The following is a 20,750-nucleotide window of genomic DNA, read 5'->3' on the forward strand; positions in this document are numbered from 1 at the left end:
TACTAATTCAAGACAAATAATAAAAATATTATTTTTAATAAAAATATATCAAATAAATTAAAATTTGTACTAAATATCAAATGGAAGATGACAAAATTTTAGGCCTGCCATACGAGAAAACTCTAGACCATCCACGTGGAATTATTTTCTTTATATAAGCTTGGTTATATATAGATGTCTATCCATCTAAATTAAGTTAAAAATAATTACAAGGATCGAATAAAATCATAAAATAATATAATTTTAAAGAAAAAAAGTTTGAAGTTTTGTTCATCACATTCTTCATTTCTTGTTAAAACTAATAGAGGTGTGTAATCACCATTTTTATCCGTCCAACCTTATTAATTATTAACATGTTACTATATACTATTATTATAAATAAATATTTTTTATTAAAATTTATAGATAAAACCAAATACCTAATAAAGTCTTACCATACCCCAAATTAAGGTTAAACTTTTGGATTATATAATTGGGGCTTATATGTGATTTTACAAAAGCATAGGGGCTAATTGTGTGATAAACCCTAAGGTTTATTGTATTCGAATACTATTCTCTTCCTTTTCCTTTCTCCCCACTTGTTCCAAAAACTATCGCTCGCATCACTTTTTCTTCTTTTGTGTTTTTGGTTTTATATCATTCTGTCACCGCTAGACTATTGTAGATTTCACCATCGGCGTCACTTGATTCGTCTTGTTATTCCCATTCGTCCCATGCCCTTTCTTTCTCTATCACCTTCTCTGTTAGCGATTGTGGAGGAGAAATTGTTTAAGGTTTTATGAAAAATTCATCTCCGTCGTCCACCACCAGAAGCTAACTTCGGTAAGAGATTCCCCGTCTCTTGAAATGTAAATCTGAAATTTTTGAACATTTTCAATTACCGGAGGGCATCACACACACCATATTCATCATCACTGCACGCATGAGAGAGTTTTCCAATAGACCATACAAACTAGTTTGATGACTAGAGCCGCTGATCCGAATCGGACTGAATCGTTATGACCTAAACCATTAACTATTAACTTTTATCGTTGACTTTTTCTATTGGTCCTTACCTTTATATTTTTTTACGCATTTAGTCCATTTTCGTAGTATTACTTTATTTTACATTTATATCAAGTAAATTCTGAAATTTATCATATTACTCTTTGATATTATGTTTTGAAGGTGGTCATGTATCTTCAGATTATTCTCCCATAGATTCAGACACCTCTACTTGACTCATCTAGACTCTGCACGTTCGACATAGTATTTCATTGTTATAAGGTTCCCATTCTACATAACCTATTACTATATAGGGCTTAACTATATCATTTAGTTAGTATGGATGTGTTCCTTGATCTATATTATATGTTTGCCTTTTTCCTATTGTGTTTAGTTTGATATACTTGCTATTGGATCGCCTTGATTGCGTGATAGTTCTCAATCACACGATTATATTATATGGTTTTGATTGTATGCATGTGTAACACCCTAAACTCGATTGGACTTAAAGTACTACACTTGGCTACTGAGGCAACCTGTTTCAAAACCTGTTCATTTTCCTTTTAAACTCAATGAATGGTATCATAATTAAAACATAAATAAATGATATAAAATATTTTACAAAACCGAAGCTCCGTGATACATACTTTAAAACAAAATAGTACATCTTGAAGTTTACAACTCAAATACTTAAGTAAGGTTCTATGAATATACATGCCCACTAAAGCTACAATACAATACTATGTCGGAGATGCTGAAAGCCCTTTTGTGACGGTGCTCCACGAACTGCACAACCTACTGACCTGCCAATGAAAAACATCCGAAGCTTACAAAGCCTAACAGTATAATCGCTAATCTAGAGCAGCATAAGAGTTTCATAAACATAAGCATGCTAAAAGACATAGTACTAAGCAGTAAGGACATTCATAACCTAAACCACATGTTATCTACTTAGGGTTCGACAGTTCTATCGCTATAGTTTGAGTCTCATACTTCCGTTAGTCTTCTACTAAGAGTCTTGCCATGAGTATACAAATATTGCGTCTCTAACTACAATATCAAAAATGACAGAATGCAATAAGCATGATATATAACCAAACATCAAATATACATATATTTATTGGCATTACCATCAATACACGAAAGTGCCTTAGCACTGGTACTGAAGTGCCTCAGCATTGATACGAAAGTGCATTTGCACTTATACTAAAATGTCTTAACACTGCTGGCATATATCCGAATATTTCACATAGGCATAAGTCTTATGGAATCTTAACTTATAAGGTTCTTATGGTTATCACACATATAGTATTATTATCTTGTCATTATTATCATTTACAACACAAGTAGGTGATAACGCTCCCTTACTTACTAGTATTTCGATCATTCTCTCTCTAAGAACGCTATGCAAAAGCTTAACGGTATTTTAGTATCTTATGCCTTTAAGACAATTCATAATCATTACTACCCATGCACACACAAATCCCAAGGGCAACACAACACTGATACCGCTAACCCACTCCTCGCGAATGTTCGGGCCTCGTGCCCTAGTTAGCTACTGAAGTGCCTCGCGCACTGACAATGCCCCATTAGGGCAACTAAGGTGGCCTGGCTTTACCCTAGCATAGCTAGACTAACTAAAGTAAGGTTATCCTCTTATTAGCAGATATCTCGCTTGTTCTTTACTTAAGGATGCTTTAGTCACTTTGACCCAAGAGAAGTCTCTACATGTTCCTGATTTAACTCATTGAGTTTGCTTATCACTGACTACACTATTTGCTAGCCCGATACATGACTCAGATTCAACTTTGAGTAGTGACGCTCTAGTCGCTCTTGTCGTACTTCCCTTTAATATACCTTGAACTGAAAGGGTTGGCTTACACTTTTCGGGTTCACTGACATTCTCGAAGCTCATGCTTTTCACTATTACTGATTTAGACTAATTCTTTGTATCGCTTGTCGGTACATCCTTTACAACGATTTTCATCCTTAACTATTTGTATACGCACTTAATTGAAAATATATGTGTGTATTACGCTTACTATGGTTGCATCCATTGTAACCCACCTTTAAACACATTCTTTAGCACTTATTCTAGTGTTTTACACATATTCGATCCATTTATGGTCATACTATGGGTTTAAGGCCTTCCAGGAAACATTTTAGGCATTTTTAGACATTTTGGGCAGGGTTTCGAAACCACTTTAGGGGTGCAACAATTCTAACATCAAAGATAAATCATAAGAAAGAGAATCAAAGAGGAAAAATACAACAATAAAAGAAAATATTGTTTTTATTTTATGGGTAAATTACACACTTACTCACTGAATTTTACTCTCTCTCTCCTATTTCACTCACCGTACTTTCAATTTTTTCAATTTGCTCACTAAACTTTAGACATTGACCTTTTTTTATCACTCATTCGATGAAATAGATTATTTTATTATTTTCTCATATGACATGTCATATCACTCACCTTACATTTCCCTTGCCAAAGCTGTTGTGGTGCTTCCAAATTCAAGGAGAATCAGATAGTTTTTGGACTTGGGGTTTGTTTGGATACAAAAGATGGTTTTTTCTCTACGATAACCAAAAATGGTGCCTGTAATAACGCTAGAAGTAGATACAAGCAGTGGATTGATTTCACGGTGTTTATCGATGCAGGCGTGGTTGCAGCTTGGGAGGAGGAGTGCCATGACCGGACTTGTTTCTGGCAGTCGACAGAAGTAACACCGTTTGTTAGATTGGTGGTGGCACTAATTGTTAGATGCCATTGAAACTTGAGTGTTTGGGATTGAGAATTTTAATTTTAGGGTTTGGATGTATATTTTAATATTTTTTTAAATTTATTTTTATTATAATCCTAAATAATATTAGAATATTAATAAAAGCATGACATGTCATGGGAAAGTAATAAAATAATCCATGTCATCGAATGTGTGACTAAAAAAGTTCAATGTCCAAAGTTTAGTGAGCAAATTGAAAAAATTAAAGTACGGTGAGTGAAATAGGAAAAAGAGTAAAGTTTAGTAAGTAAACATGTAATTTACACTTCTTCTATTTAAAAGTATGTTTTGATTAAAGTTTAAAAGACAATTCTTAATTCTGACAATACAACTCATCTTAAGACCCTTTATCTGCGTGGATATACCCTACAAGCCCAAGTAGAAAAAATAAGGCAAAACCATCCATTTAAATGAGTTGAATATAGATAATATACATCAAATTGGGTTATTTAGACCTTCAAAGCAATCTTCTGAGCTGCAAGTGCTTCAGCTTCAAGTGTTGGCTCATACAATATTGTAGTTTCTGCTAGCAACCCTGTTACAACATACGGGTCCATGTTCGAAGCCGGACGCCGATCTTCCAAGTAACCTAATGAATCGACACAGAGAGAACAACAATACTGATTATTACGTTTTTCGTTAACCTATATGATTCGAGTTTGAAAGGATCGTTACCTTTTCCATTCTTCTCAGTGTCACGCCCGACTCGGATCGAACAACCGCGGTTAGCGACTCCCTGCAAGATGAAATTTACCAAAACTTGATGAACAAGTAAAGAAAAAAGCACCTATGTTTATATATATATATATATATATATATATATATATATATATATATATATATATATCATCAAGTATACCCAAGAAAAGGTGTCAATGCTGGCTGTTTCATGCTTCCCTGTCAATCTTCTCTCATTTCCTTCACCATAGGCACTGATATGCTCCTTATGGCGGAGCCACAAATTCAAGATTGCTTTCTTTATAACTTCAAAGCCTCCCTCTTCCCTCATGCTCTTAGTACTGTAATTGGTGTGACATCCGGCACCATTCCAGTCACCCTATTGAACATGAACAAGAATTGAGAAACCGGCTCTAATATGGACAAATAGTAAGAATTGGAGAGCGTCTCGGAGTGTTGGGTTACCTCTATTGGCTTAGGATCAAGAGAGAGAACAACACCGGCTTGTTCAGTGATTCTCTGTAGGAATAGTGGAAATCATTGGTGAGTTATTCAGTGGTTTGGACTCGGTGGCGAGTCTACTTAATGGTTTGTAGTTGTATCGAGAATAAATACCTCGAGAATGTATCTGGAACACCAGATATGATCTCCGGCTTCAATGCTGACACTGGGACCAACTTGATACTCCCACTGCATGGTGATATACAGAATCAAATGGTGATAACTAATGAACAAACAAGCACGAAAGAAACAGTACAAAGGGACTCAACAACAGCAGACCTGGCCTGGCATAACCTCCCCATTGGTTCCACTGATGTTAATACCGGCATATAGACAAGCCTTGTAATGAGAGTTGGAGATGTCACGCCCGAATGACTTGTCGGCTCCAGCTCCACAGTAATAAGGACCCTGAATTTGGCATCAAAGGGCCATATCTATGTTCATGTAACGGCATGTAAAACTATATTTATACATCACGAATATATATTTCCTGGGGACCAGGGTAGCCTCCAACAGGCCAACCCAAAGGCCATTTCACATTTTGTTGAAGTAAGGTGTACTCTTGCTCAATCCCAAACCTAAAAGGAACATTTTTAAGACACTTTGGAATCTTTGCGGCAAATTTAATTCGAAGAACGAGAGATGATCGACTCTGTACCATGGTACTTCATCTACCACCTTCTTGTTACTGAAAATCTCAGCCGCTTTGTGGCGCTTGTTCGTGGGAATGGGCTCACCGGCCGGTGTGTATGCATCGCAAATTACCTTCGCAAAAGTACATGCAGAAGATACTATCCACAATATATAACTTACTTGCAGAAATCAATATCTTTGCATGATACAATACTCACCAAAATGTTGTTACCTCCCCGGAAAGGGTCCTTGAAAATTGCTTGAGGGCTGGATGAAGTTTTCAGTCAAAAATGGCATTTCGATGATAAAATCACAATAAACAAAATTCTATGTTTCTTTTAGAGGTCTCTTACTATAGAATAACTTCACTATCATCACCAGGTGCTTGTCCGGTGCTCGATCCGTCGTAGTTCCACTTGGGAAGTTCAGAGGGATGTTCAACTGGCTTTGCAATTGTCTGCAATAAACATAAGAAAACACAAAAAACTAAACCCTATAAATTGAAAATTTCCAACAAACTTTAGTTATGGTAACTAGTTTCTTACCCTGGACTTGCTCCGCATGTCGATTCCACTGCCTCCTATCCAGTTTCAGTAATGAAAGAACAGTGATTCAGATACGATGACAAGCGAATTCGTCCCGAACCTGCTGTATTCTAACTTGTATCGGTGGTCGAACGAACCGGTTGGGACAAAACGAATGAATGACTAAGAAAGATGATATACCAAATATATTCGGCAATGATCTTGTCAGTGTATGGAGAGACGTCCATGTTTAGTAGCTGTTCTACCCTGTTGACAGTGCTGTTATCGGACTGCAAGGCGAGCACTCTAAATTTACCGGTGGCTTTGGCTGCTCCATGCATGTTCTGTTTCAACAACAAAGAACTCCACATCTTTGTTGCCATGGGACTCCCAAAGGAGGAGCACTTTGGTACTCTCATCTGCCATTGAGTTGCAGGTGCCAGAATCTGTCCCATTCTCCCCTTAACTGGAAATCGAAACAAGCATAACAACAAACAACTCCAAATCTTGAACACAATCTTCAATTGCTGTAATTGTAAAGATGCAAATGACATGCACCATAAACATTAGATTTTGATAGCACTTACTACCCTAACGTGTAGCACAAGGAATTCTAAACTATGAACCCCAATGAAACATTACTAAAGAATAAAGACTTGAACTAACCTAGGAACTGCCTGAAAATGGCCTGACGGAGAACCGGAAACTATGTCTTGCCGGTGCGGGATTTGCCTGTGCAAGTAGAGGATGAAAGACCAAGTAGGGTTATTTTATGGTGCAAATAGGAGGAAAAAAAGGTGTTGGTTTTTGGTATGCAGATAGAGGTAGTGTTTGTGAGTGGAGGAAAATGGTTTCTGGTTTCTTTTAATGCCACCAAGAGAAGCTTTTGCTTGGACTATATACTTGAAAATGAAAACTTTCAGATAAGGCGTCTCTCTCTTCCTTTTCTATCAAGTCTCAACCTCAACCTCAAAAAACTTACATGGATACCTGATAGACTCAATTATAGACTGTAGATGGAGCACTATGCCATTTGAGACAGTAATTATGATGATTCCTGTGCACCAAGAATTCGTTATATAAACCAACTCGATTAGACTCGAATTTCTTAATTACATCAAATTAGCAGTCTGTTTGTAATTCTAATCATCAACTCTAAAAGCTTGGAGAATCTGTGTATATCTGCACTTTTGGGACCACAGGATAATGGAGGAGTATGTGCCTGCTTATGCACATGTTGAAGATCCCTTGGTTTAATCTTTACAACCATTGATGTTGTGGCTATGGAGATAGCACCAATGACCCTTTATTTGTTTGTTTTTAATAATTCCAAAGATGTTTGATGAAATTAGTGGCAATGATTTTCTCTCAAGTTATTGTGCCAACGATTTTAGTCACTAAACTTTAAAAAATAATAATTCAATAATCAAACTTTTAAATTATTTATGTTTTCATCACGTAAACGTTAAACTAAAGACAATTGGATAGCATATTATCTCTATAATTTTTCTTTCTTTTTTCTTTCTCATAAAGATGGAACTTTAAGAGTTTCATCTATAATGTTACATAGAAGTCGAATTTTTTTATTATTATTCAAGATATCGACAAATTCAATCATCTCTCATCACTCTTGATTTTTTAAAATCTTTTTAAAACTCGCAAAATTAAATCCAAAATACAAAGAAACGATTTTAACCTACAATCTCTACCATTTAATTAACTTACAATCGGAATATATAACCCAATCTCTACAATTTCCACCGTTGTGATTAGGAAAATGATACTCCAACATCAGAAAATAAAAATATATATAAAAAAAATCTTAAGAAGATTTTATGGGGTCTTCACAAAAGAATTGAACCATTTAATGATTTTTAAAAAGGTGTCTAACCATAAAACTCTTTCAGGTCCTGGATAAGAATTTTTGTCATGAAAAAAGAGATCCTTTGATCAAGAGAACAAGTCCAAACTCATGTTCTTTCATCTCTCAAGCTATGAGCTTAGTAGTAATTACATTGCTTTCATTTACAGTTTAATCCTTGAACTATAGTCGTTTTTTCAACTTTGGTAGCTAAATTTGTTTTCTTATCCACTTTGATACTTAAATTATCATTCCGTTTCGATTCGTCTAAAAAAAATCAACGGTAAAAGAAAATGAAAACGACATCATCTACCACGCGCCATATTCTTATTGGCTAACATTGCCAGCTATCTTGAGAATTGAGAGGAAACAGAGAAGAAAGAGTGAGTAACTAAGAATCCAAGATCCATCATTTGAGAGAATCAAAAAGCAAAGAGATTGTATCAGAGTTGAGAAACTTCACAAAATCTCTTAGCTTCATCATATGTTGCCCTGGCTCTACATGTGACTAATACTCGTGTCCGGCATATAGATACGGAGATGTGACCTCCAAGGACCATCCAAATATGTTCTAGGACTTAAAAAATCTAACTATACCCGAGTCCGAGAAACGTAGGTTTAGACTTCAAGAGCTCCGAATCAACAAAACTACAAAGAAGTTAACAACGTGAAAATAACCTGGCTTGATAACACCGATTCCTCAAGTCCAAACAACACTGATGTAAGGGCCAATCAGAAATACGACAAGCAACCAGTGGAGAACATGGAAAAAAGACATGAAATCAACTGACTTTACTCGCACAGCTAAACTGCAAGCAATAAGAGGAGTGATTTTGTTACTTACACTAGTGCAAGTGGGAGAAAAATTTACCGAGTTGAGGGGAAAATCAAGAAAAAAGATAAAACAGTTTCATTTGAAGACTAACAGATTCAATCAAATTTTATCCTCTTTTTCAGATAGAGTTTTAGGTCAGTAAGGGCACATTCAGTGGATGTATGTCAAAAAATGAGGAAGAGTTAAAGGAAAGGCAATTGATAATTTCCTAGACACTAGACAACAATATATCAATCTAGAATTCTAGACTCTTCACTTGTCTTAACATACAAGTATCCTGCACTTGTGTCCTACTCGTAGTCATACGAGTATGTGAGTATGATTCTCCAAATACATGGATAACTTAGGGAAAAAACCATGAGCATAACCGCATCTGACACACACTCTGAAGTCCTGATAACATAAACATCAATTAAGCTCCAATAAGAAATTCACCCAAACTCTCGGGGAGTAAATAAACCATCTAGCAACAACTTGAATTTGAGCTTTATATTGCTTACAGAAAGATCGAGTATCATTCTATCAGCTAATTAACAGCATCATGAAAGAAATTTTTACTACAGGCACTTAAAAGTCCATATAAAACAAGCTATGACCACAAAATCATTCACTCTAGAAACAAATCTATATAACAGGAACTATTATCATATCAAAGTAACATATAAATATATAACACCTAAACGCGGTTATGACTTATGACATTGTGAGAATGTAGGAACAAATACATGGGTTGACAGGTCTCCTCATAGCATAAACTTCAAATGGAACTAAAGATGATAAAGCTTCAAACAGTATCCACTAAAATTGTCTAGATGTAACCATGAATAATGAAAAATCTAGCCAAAATATGCGAATCTTCACAGTGTAATAAGCTTACAATTGAAAACCTTAAATGCATAGTTATCCTGCACCCAACAATATCTATCTCAGCATGCATTCAAATTCACAGCATCAATGATTCCCAATAACACAAAAGTAGACGAGAAATAGAAAAAACTACCTCAAATGAATGGCGTCCTTTGCCTAACCCTAGCCTTCTCAGCATCAATGATAGACCCCACCAAATTAACAGCCTCCTCAAGCTTCCCTTGAGCATTAACAACAACATAATCAAACCTCTTAGCAAGCTTGACCTCTTCTCTAGCAGTAGCAATCCTCACAAGCAATTCCTCTTTACTCTCAGTTTTCCTCTCAATCAGCCTCTCAACAAGCGCTAATTCACTCTCAGCAACAAGAAATATGAACAACCCAGAATCCCCAAGGATCCTCCTCAATGTTTCAGCCCTTGAATATCGACCCTCAACAATATCACCCTTTCCCCATGAATTCCCTGATTTGCCTTTTGGGTATCCCTTTATAATCCCCATAAACCATAGCATACTCCAAAAGCTCATCTTTCCGAACCATCGATAAAAACTCTTCCTTTGACACAAAAAAGTAATCTTTACCATCAACCTCACCGGGTCTCATCGGTCTACTCGTGGCAGTGACGACGAAATGAAGATTCTCCCGGACTTGTCTCAGCCGTTTGATGACTGCATCTTTGCCAACGCCACTCGGACCGCTTATGACGAGGATTAAAGAGTTCGGGGTGGGGAGAATCGACTCGGAGCTGAAAGATGTTCCTAGGGAAGACTCGAGAGCACGGAGTAACTCGGGTTTTGAGGCTTTTTCGAGGGAAGGGAAAGAATGGGACTTCTGGGTATCGGCCATTTTGAAGAGGAGGCGTTTGGGAATCGTGTGGGGGGCGGTGAAGATGGGTTTGGGAGGGAGGGGAAACGGGAGGCGTTTAGTGTGAAAGAGAGCTGTGGAGAATCTACGAAACATGAGGGGGTTTAGAGTTTGGATCCGACAAGGTGATGAGAAATTATGAGAATCTAAAAGAGGGTTTAAGTGATGGGATTGGGCATTTTGTGTTAACAGTTTGGGCGTTTTTATGGTTTGGATTGGGCTGTTGTTGTTTCTGGACGAGGAGGATTGTACATGTTTTGGTTAGAGATTTTAAATTTGAATATGTAGTCTAAGGAAATGTTCAAATATTTATTATTAAATGATTATTTTATAATTAATTTAAGTTAATAAAAAGTAATTAAAATTAATTAATATAATAGATATATTTATTTTTAAGTATTTAAATATGATCTTGAAACACATATTCATTGAATGAGTAAAGGCAACAATTGGACATATATCGTCGTCCAACTCATACTCGTGCTAATTGATTTCTTGCTCAAAACCATTTATTGTCTTTGTTCTTTTGATTCAAAATGTTTTTCGAAACTGTATTTGTATATGAATATGAAATGTTACTGCAGTTTCATTTGCTTCATCTTTGAGTACGTTTGTTTATGAAGTTATTGAAATCTTACTAGTATGCCTGTTTCCAGATAGGTTTCCATATTGCTCTCTATGCTCAAGCATCCCCATCCTCTGCAGCATTATGGTCTCTTTCTTCCATATATAAGATAAGTATTTTAATACTTTAATCCGATGTGTATCCTTCTGCTGTGGTCTCTAATGCTTATTAATGCTATAAGCCCTACTGAGCGTGCAAAAGTGGCATTTAGTGATCTCTTACGACCTCTCCAGTCGCTGACAAAGCACGGTATGAGCTTATCGCAGGCTTTGGAACATGTTAGGAGTAAACGACCATCAGCAGCTCCTAATCCTGGCTTCATCCTACAATCGAAAGAGTTCGAAAAATATCTTCAAGGTGCGGGTGCATCTCGATACAGACATATATCTATCCCTTGGTGCACAAGTCCCAGCACATGGCCTTCGATAACATGCTCTTTGGTTAAGGTTGACAAAGAAACACATGGATTGCATCGAATACTAACTAATAATGATTCAGATTTGCAGATGGCTGATGGTCGGTTGAGTGGGAATGCCCGAGGAAGATGCTCGGCCATGCTGCACTTGCAAAACCAGTACAGGCCGGGAAGAAAGCTGAACCAAGCCCTGCATGTGCCGGAATTCAGGTGGTCGGCGGAGTTTTTGTAGTGACCCTGGAGGCTGGAGCCTGGAGCCAGATAGGTACAATCTCTTATTCTGGTCGGTATGTCTGTTATGTTGATTCCAAAGACGGGATTTTAGTTTGAGGTATAATTAATAATAAAAAAATGAGAAGGTAAAAACAAAGTAAATCACAATTTAAAGACCTGAATAGGTAATTATCCCTATATTTTTAATGGTGAAAGAATTTGTGTGTGGGGAGGGGCAGTGGCCCTCTCCAAGGGCCTACATGGCTCGATCTCTGCTTATATTAATTTGGGGTTTTAACCCTCGATTTTTTAATGAAATGAGACATTAAATCTTTTAGGTAAGATTTGGATTTCGAACTTTAACGTTCACGAATAGAACAAATTAAGTTGAAAGAGGTTTTTGAGAAATCTAAATCAATAGTAGTAGAGGATAATGAGACGAGTTAATAAATATCCAGGGCGGTTACAAAAGATGTAGAAAAATGCAACGATTCAAAGTAGATGAAAAGAATTCTAATTTTCATGAAGATGATGACATGGAATAAAAAATATCTCCCGTCCCTCAAAGAGTCTGTCTGTTCATGTGGTTGGCCTTCAAGGAGAAGCTCCTAACAAATGTTGAGCGTTTTCCGAGAACCTTATCCAATTCGGCTATCTGCACAATTTGTCAGACCTCTAATGAAACAGTTCTGCATATTCTAAGAGACTGCGGCTTTGCTCGCGATGTTTGGAACCATGTTTCTCCGCAAGCTTCACTTCTGGCTTTCTTTACTGCTGAGCTTCATGATTGGATTTTGCAAAACATCAACACAACCGCAACCTGGTCTGTCTCTGACATCCACTGGAATTTAATCTTTGCTTCTATTTTCTGGCATCTTTGGAAAACTAGGTATACTTGTACTTTTGCAACGAGTTCCACCGATTCTCCAAATGTTATTCATCATAGCTTACTATGGGTAAAGCATTATAGCACTTGGTAGGAATTCGCTTGGTGTACAGGCAGCCCCCTCGACAGCAAGCCCTCATCAGCTGGACTCCCCACCATTTCTGTGGATAGCTCTTAACATAGATGGCGCTTTATGCTCAGGAACGAAGATAGCTACCATCGGAGGCCTCTTGCGTGATAGCTCTGGACATTGGCTAGGTGGCTTCAATCGCATCATTGGTTCTTCAAATGATTTACAAGCAGAACTATGGGTCATTCATTCTGATCTTTGTCTTGCCTGGGACCTTGGCTACAGATTAATTCAAATCAGATCAGATCGCCAGAAAGCCATAGCTATCATCAACGATCCTAATGCTCTCTCGTGTCAGCTTCCCCTTGTTCGAGTCATTTCCTTATTAAAGCTACGAATTTGGGAGCTTGATTTACTTGGATCTTTCGAGAAGCAAACTTTTCTGTTGACGCCATGGCAAAAAATACCACCCGGACCATTTTGATCTGGTTTATCACTCCCTCGCCCCGAATTTTGTTCAACACTTGCTGCAATGCTACTATGACGGCCCCTACTGTACTTACAGACTTGCCTAGTTAGGCCTATGATCTCTTTATCATTCAAAAAAACAAGAAAAAGAAAAAAGGTTCAATTAATTTGATTGATAATTCAATTCAATATGTACTAATTAACCGTTTAAACACTCTTAATTTTAGTTATTAATATTTTATTAATATAATACTAAATTATTAAACATTATAGATTATTATAATATATATGAGTACATATTAATATAATATTAAAAATGTAATATTAATAAAATTATATTATAATAATATTAAATATTTTAATAATTAATATTTTAATTAAAATATTAAACCATTAAATTAATATTAAATAAATAAAATAATTTTTTGAGTGCTTCTACTCTGAAGTGAAAAGTTGGGAAAATGTTTTACAGAAAATCAGATGGTAAAACATTTTACAGAAAATACAAAAGAATTAGGAAAATGAATTATATTAGAAAAATCAATTACATCTATCAAAACTGAAAAATGTTTCCGTAAAACAAATTACAACTCTCAAACACCGGATCCAGCTATCAAACACATGAAAATTTTTTCTAGCTATCAAACACACCCTATATGTTTAACATAATTCGTGAAAGTCTAAGAGACGGTGATCTAATTTAAGACTAGAAAATGATCATCTTTGGATGCAATCGTAGCAATTATCTTCTTCATAACATTTTAGGTTCAACAGAAAATATTAGGAGGAAGATAATATTTTAGGTTGCACTCAACCTAAAATATTGTGATTTTTTCCATATTTTTGAATACGCCCAAGATCTTCGTTTTTTAATCTTATATTAAATTGCTGCCCAGAAAAATCACCCACATAATTCAGCAATAATATATGCATTGAATATAAATTATATTCAGTTTAATTCTGTTTAGTATAATGAAGTTGACCATACTTTGCTATAGTTTTATTGTGTTCTCTTCAATCTTAAAGAAATTTTCTGAGTTCCTCATTGATTGCCTAGAGAAATATTGCCGTAATTAACTTTACAATAACCTTAGTATTTTCCTTCATCTTCTCCTCTTTCCCCTGGTCTATTTTTCATTTCTTTAATTTTTTTATATATTAGATGTTTTTAATTTTATTTAATTATCTTAATGATTTACCTCTAATTTGGATCATATTTGATAAAATTTTTGTTTGTGAGATTATAATTTTAACGTATTTTTATTTCTTTATTTAATAAACTAAATTGCTGTTATTAGTTGAAAGAAATGACTTGCTACCAAAACAATGAAGATTTATCTTACAGAAATGGCATAAAAAATATCGATTTTCATAAAAGCAAAACTAGAATGAATAAAATGACTAACGCCAAAGGTACCTTAGATTGAGGTTCAAATGTACCTTCCAAATTCCATCTGCGTAAAGAATTTAATGACATGAACAACTGAAAGCCGCTGCTGCCGATTTCGGCCCCCCTCATTTGATGCTTTTTTCTTCATTGGACTACTTTATAACAAGCAAGCGTGGATGTGAACCATACGAGCCTTTGTTTTTAGCTTTGATTATTCAATCAGAGCCGGAATCGTAAAAATCACTCGGGTATGGGGTCATAACCTCAGATTCGAGCAATTGAACCACCCGGTGCATGCTGGGTCTATCCTCTGGGGTTGAACAAACACACTGGATGGCAACTGAGAGCAAAGCATCGAGGCTTTCTTGCTGCATCCCCACACAATTTGGATCTACAATCTCTCGTTGCCTATTCTCCGTCATCAAGAAATTTAACTGCATAAAACAGAACAAGCCAGTCAAAATGAATAGCTCTACACACACATATATTCTCGATTACACATCTTTTTCAGTTCCGGGAAGGAAAACTTCAACCCGAGTCTTAGAGTTGAGAGATACATGCACCTATTAATGAGCCAAATGTTGTCATTTCCATTTATTGTAAGTAGAAATTGGTAAAAAGAGCGAGGCAAAATGCAAATGATTCTGGTGTCCAAAACGCATGAGACTTGAAATTCCATATGCCAGCATAAAGCCTCCAACAACAACCATTCTTCATACGCACAGGCCGTTCTGGTTTTTTCCAGGTATATATATAACACTTTACTTCGGGACAAATTTTCTGGTGTCGTACGCTATACCTTTCTACAGATATCCAACATTTTTCGAAAAAGAAAAGCAATACTGAAAAAAAAAATAAACCTACGACACTTTTACTGGAGAAGTGAGACATACCCAGCCAACGATGTTGAGGCCCTTTTCAATGAATGATGCATCAGCGGGTCTCTTTCCACTTAAGACTTCAAGTACCAAGACTCCAAAACTGTAGACATCCGTCTTTTCAGTTGCTCTTCCACTTACCATGTACTCTGTTGAAGGAAGAATAAACAGAGTATGTTTTGTAATTTATCAAACGATCTATTCCTTTAAAAGTCCTATTTATCGGCAAGATGTGATTGCCAAATTAAGTCGACATTATCAGAAAGAATCTCAAAATATGCTAGCACTAAAACTGAATTTATCTCCTTCATAGTTCAAGCTTAAGGATAGCTACTCCACAATTAGTAAGCCAAAATTGCAACTGCATACCTGGAGCCAAATAACCAAAAGTTCCCGCAACAATGGTTGTAATATGAGATTCTTCATCCTCCAACAGTTTGGCGAGTCCAAAGTCTGATACTCGAGCCTCCAAATTGCTATCAAGTAAAATGTTGCTGGACTTTATGTCACGGTGTATGATCCTAGGAGAACAATCGTGGTGTAAATAGGCCATTCCTTTTGCTGCTCCCATAATAATGTTCAAACGTGTTTCCCAATCCAACTGCTCAGACCGTTCTGTTAAACGATTCCATAAAAAAAATGCAATGTCATTCACTTTTTTCAATCTTGTGGTTTAGTTAAACAAAGGAACATGTGCAGTTCATCTTTATGCCGAAAAATAAACTGCTTTTGAATAAAAATGGTTAAGGGAACCTCACCATGAAGAGTTTCATCAAGGCTACCACCAGCTAGGAAATCATAGATTAACAGCTTCGATGTGGGTGAATTACAGTATCCTCGCAAGTTTACAAGATATCGGTGTTTTATGCTTCCAAGAATTTCAAGCTCTCTTTCAAAAAAACGATCAAATCCCATTCAACTTCACAATTCGTTTCAAAGTAAACACATTTCCATCCATTGCAAGTTTGTACACTGTCCCAAACCCCCCAGTACCTATAATGTGCTCCTCGTTCAAAGTTTCTAATTTCTTAATGATGTCTTTAGAAGAGTATGGCAAGTCTCCATGAAACATAACAATAGATGCTCCTGAAGAAACAATGTCATGTCAATAAAGATGTTCAAATTTTAGAGAGTAAACATGAAAACTGAAAACAGCTAAATTTTCCAAAATTAAGGATCAATTTGAAAGAACACCTCCACTGACGTCCATGGCCAGAGTTCTTCCCTCATTTTTACCAAACTTCTTATATAGGAAGCAACCCCAGAAACACATAAGTGCCACCAAAAGTAGTGCACCCACAGTTGCTGATGCACTAATGAGAAGTCTTCCAGAGTATTTCTTTTTGCTGCCTTGAGTTTGAGCTGAAAGAAAAAGATTGAAATATTAACCAAAATGACCTCCAAAAGAAAACAATAGATACAAGAACAAAGGTAAGAAACTTGTGAGGAATTCAGATGTGATGGAGAAAATTCTTAAAAGAGCACCAAAAATGAAGAGTTATATCTTCTACATGTATACAGCTTACCTGATCCAGATCCGGAATTTGTTGTAGCTCCTCCATTGTCATTTTTGCATGATACATTGATTTGCTTTCCACATAAATCACGATTCCCAACAAAACTGCCAGAAAGATGTTGAACTGTTTAGCCTAATAATAGTACAACAATCTTCTTTTGACTGTCCAGAAGATGAAGATTCTAAAGGTGCAGAATAAGTGTATCACGTATAACACTTCCTGGAACCCTTCTGAATTGCAATTTGCCAACATTGCACATAAATAACGATTTATTGAACACAGTAGAAAAAAATTATACTTACGAGCTTACAGTATAGCTGCTGAAAACTCCTTGTGATGGAATAGGGCCAACCAGAAAATTGTTGGACACGTTGCTTTAGGAATTAAATATGATCAACAAAGATCAGTTCAAATTCAATAAATCATAAAGTAAACTCAGCAAATACCCATTTTTTGAAGCTGAAAAATTTGAAGCAAGCAAACTAACAATGTAACGAGCTTATCTAGCATCCCAATTGAAGGAGGGATAGATCCACTGAGAGAGTTGCTTGAGATATCCCTGCAGTTTTGAAAAGCACTGTAAGCATCATTAATCAGTTCCAACACACTGCCCTTTACCATTGTAGCCCACATTTATAAGCAAAAGAAACAGCTTAGCTTACAAATACTGAAGTGAAGATAAGTTCCCCAATTCACTTGGAATTAATCCACTTAAGTAATTACCCTGCAAGTATCTGTAGAAGAGAACATATTACAGTACAATAAAATAATAAAGGCAGGCAATTCCAAAGTAAAAATTTTCAGTATCAATTCTAATGTAAATACCCTTGAAAGCCATAAGTAGTACTTCATATTTACAACAAACTAGTTGTACACCACAATGTCATTATTTCGTAAAATAAATACAAAACTTCAAATATCAAATACATTCAGGTAGTATTTAGGCAACACTAATAAAAGCAACAGGAAACGTTACTTCTGTGTCATTTTCTTTTCCTCTTCATATGAAGAACGACCAGATTTGAGAAAATCCAAGGTGGATATAATATCAGGAAAAGGACCAATATAGGAGGTTGCTCACTTAGCCAAGCCCAGCTCCCAAAACATATCACTTGGTCTGGTGATTGGCCAAGTCGAAGTAGTACCCACCCAATGACATGTAAATGTCCAAGGTTCACTTCCCCCCTTGGCCTTTGCACAAATAGACTAAAAGGATTGCTTGAAAATTATAATATCCAAACGAAGATCCATACATAATTCTTAATCCAATAAAAGAAAAAGGTAATTTGAGGATCGAAGTACCGTTGTGCTTGCATCAACACCACAACCAAACGGAATCACAAAGGGAATGAGAAATTCTATATTTCTTAACATCATATCCTTTAATTCAATCATTTGCAAGAAAAATCTATGGATAGATAACAATACTTTTCGAGCGCAAAGAAGCATAAGATCACGGAATCCACATGTTGGCAACAATACTTACATTCCTTGCAGCTCTGTGCAATTAACAAGCTCTGAAGGAATTGTCCCATAAAAGTTATTGTTATCAAGCACTCTGATTCACATGACAGAAAATATCAGCTGCAACAAATAATCTTTGAATATAATCTTCACATCATGTGTCAATGAAGATGTAAAACAAGGTAGTCCATAATACATACAAATCTCAAGTGCTCCAGCTTCCCAAGGTCAGGTGATATAGGACCACTCAGTTTATGATTGGTAAGACTCCTGGTGAGAAAAAAATAGGAAAAAAGAATACATTAAGCCGCACTGCCATTAACAAGTTGTAAAAACGGAAGATATATTTGGACATGATCTTCAAAACTCACAAAGTTGTCACTCTCTTAGTTTTACTATCACATTTCACCCCTTTCCATTTGCATGGATCAGGATCCTCTGGTCTCCAATGAGAAAATATACCATCCGAACTAACAATTGCTATCCGAAAGCTTAGAAGTGCCTCTCCTGCATATCAAGAAAATCACTTTCACTTACTATAGTCAGAAAGGCACTTAATAACCAGCTAGCTAAAGATTCTAAAACCAGAAAATAAGTTAGTATTATCAAAGCTACAATCTAAAAGACATCAACAAAAAAGGAAAGAAAAGAATGGTAAAGGCTAAAAGTAAACATATCACCATAATTCTTAAAGGTGGAAACTTTCAATTTCCTTGGTGGACAAATTAACCAATATATTCCAACCAAATATGATACATAAGGAAATCATTATAGATCCTTTTTAAAACGATGAGAGGAATACATGATGAAAGGCTATAATTATCCGATATAACATATATATCACCTACCATCAGGACTGATAGCTCTGTTTCTGTTTATTAGGAAAATAAAGAATAGTGTCTGAAGCAGCCATGGCCATTGACATTTCATCAAACATATGCCCATAATGGCACTGAACAAGCATAATATAGATACTAAAAATCATCTGAGACACCAAGCTCAAGAATCGGTCCTCGTTGTAACATATGGTTTATCTGATCTATATCACTTGTCATTTGGCAGCCATGGAAGAAAGAAAAAATATTCCTGCCAAAAAACATAGAAGAAAGATAAGAATTAGAAATAATACAAAATATGAAATAGAAATAATATTGTGTAGATTGATCTTGAATCCAATGCAAATCACTAACAATACCCTTCCTGACTCTGCACAAATACATAAAGAGAAACTAACCAGAAATCCCCCTCTAAAAGGAGAAAACTAATATTATTATTTATTTTCTGTTTAAAGAACAAATAAACTCAAAGAACCCTCTCATAGAAGCAAACGACAACATAGCACACCAAAGTCTTACACATTAATACACAACAAATAACTGCTAGATCGTGAATCTAGAAAGGAATAAGAAGTTAATTCATGTCGAAAACAATTGCAGGTTTTTACATCAATGACGGACAAGCTAGTCTAAAAGAGCTGCTTACTCCAGTGACATACATTGTGTGACATGAATCTTCATGAATGAACCATTCAGTACAATAAAGTAATTTTATTAAAAAATACAACTAAGAAACAAACCGCAGATGGCAGCAGATATTTAGAAAAACCATCAGTATTAGACTTTAGAGTCATTTTAAAGAAATAGAACCCATATGATAAACAAAATGCTGATCATCAAAGGTTTTTTGTTGCATTGCTTCTGCCATCTGATATAATAAGAGCTTAGCAGATTCGTCTACAAGATATCTTTTCAAATCTCAATTTAAAAATGAAGATACTAAATTGAAATACAACAGAAGTGGTTAATAAAAGAATAATCCTCTCCAATCTATACTACAGAGCTAAATTCAGTTTTCTGAAGTTGAAACTAAACTAACAGCCTCTGAAATTTGATAAAGCTGAGGAAAAAACATACATATAAAAAATGAAAACAATTACATCGATTAAGTGACAGGAATTTCGCAACAAAAAGAACGCCTAAATCAAAGCTGGACGAAATCAATGTAGATAACAACGAAATTGAGATTCCTAGAATCTGCACCTCAACTTAAGCTAATCATATATTAAGCATTCTGTAAGAAATCGAGCTAAAACGAAGTAAAGATTCGAGCGTAGAACAGCATACAGTAAACAACTTGAAACTTTTAGCATAAAACAAAGCAATTTTTTTTTAGGAAAATAAGAGAGAATTTGAGAAATACCTTTGAGATTGATTTCGATCTGCAGCAGGCAATGAGCTGTAAAGAAGAAAATAAACAAAACAAAGAGATGGAGAAATGAGAATGATTCGGTT

The 20,750-nt window shown here is 35.7% G+C and overlaps 1 protein-coding gene and 2 pseudogenes across 1 annotated transcript; all 3 read right to left on the reverse strand.

Moving 5' to 3' along the window:
* Positions 1-4,153: 4,153 nt before the first annotated feature.
* On the reverse strand, positions 4,154-7,148 carry LOC120135065 (glutamine synthetase leaf isozyme, chloroplastic-like). The gene is made up of 13 exons (XM_039151428.1): positions 6,773-7,148; positions 6,308-6,572; positions 6,128-6,167; positions 5,936-6,039; positions 5,801-5,849; positions 5,608-5,714; positions 5,440-5,527; positions 5,229-5,357; positions 5,064-5,138; positions 4,914-4,967; positions 4,630-4,827; positions 4,446-4,506; positions 4,154-4,359 (listed from the first exon to the last, which is right to left on the reverse strand). The coding sequence occupies exons 2-13, from the start codon at positions 6,559-6,561 to the stop codon at positions 4,220-4,222; spliced, it is 1,299 nt and encodes a 432-aa protein (XP_039007359.1). The 5' UTR covers positions 6,562-6,572; positions 6,773-7,148; the 3' UTR covers positions 4,154-4,219.
* A 1,421-nt stretch (positions 7,149-8,569) lies between these two features.
* LOC120134991 lies at positions 8,570-10,662 on the reverse strand (annotated as a pseudogene).
* A 3,999-nt stretch (positions 10,663-14,661) lies between these two features.
* LOC120134979 lies at positions 14,662-20,750 on the reverse strand (annotated as a pseudogene).

The sequence above is a fragment of the Hibiscus syriacus genome, unplaced genomic scaffold (assembly GCF_006381635.1).
Source record: "Hibiscus syriacus cultivar Baekdansim isolate YM2019G1 unplaced genomic scaffold, ASM638163v2 tig00110602_pilon, whole genome shotgun sequence".
In the NCBI taxonomy this organism is placed as follows: Eukaryota; Viridiplantae; Streptophyta; class Magnoliopsida; order Malvales; family Malvaceae; genus Hibiscus; species Hibiscus syriacus.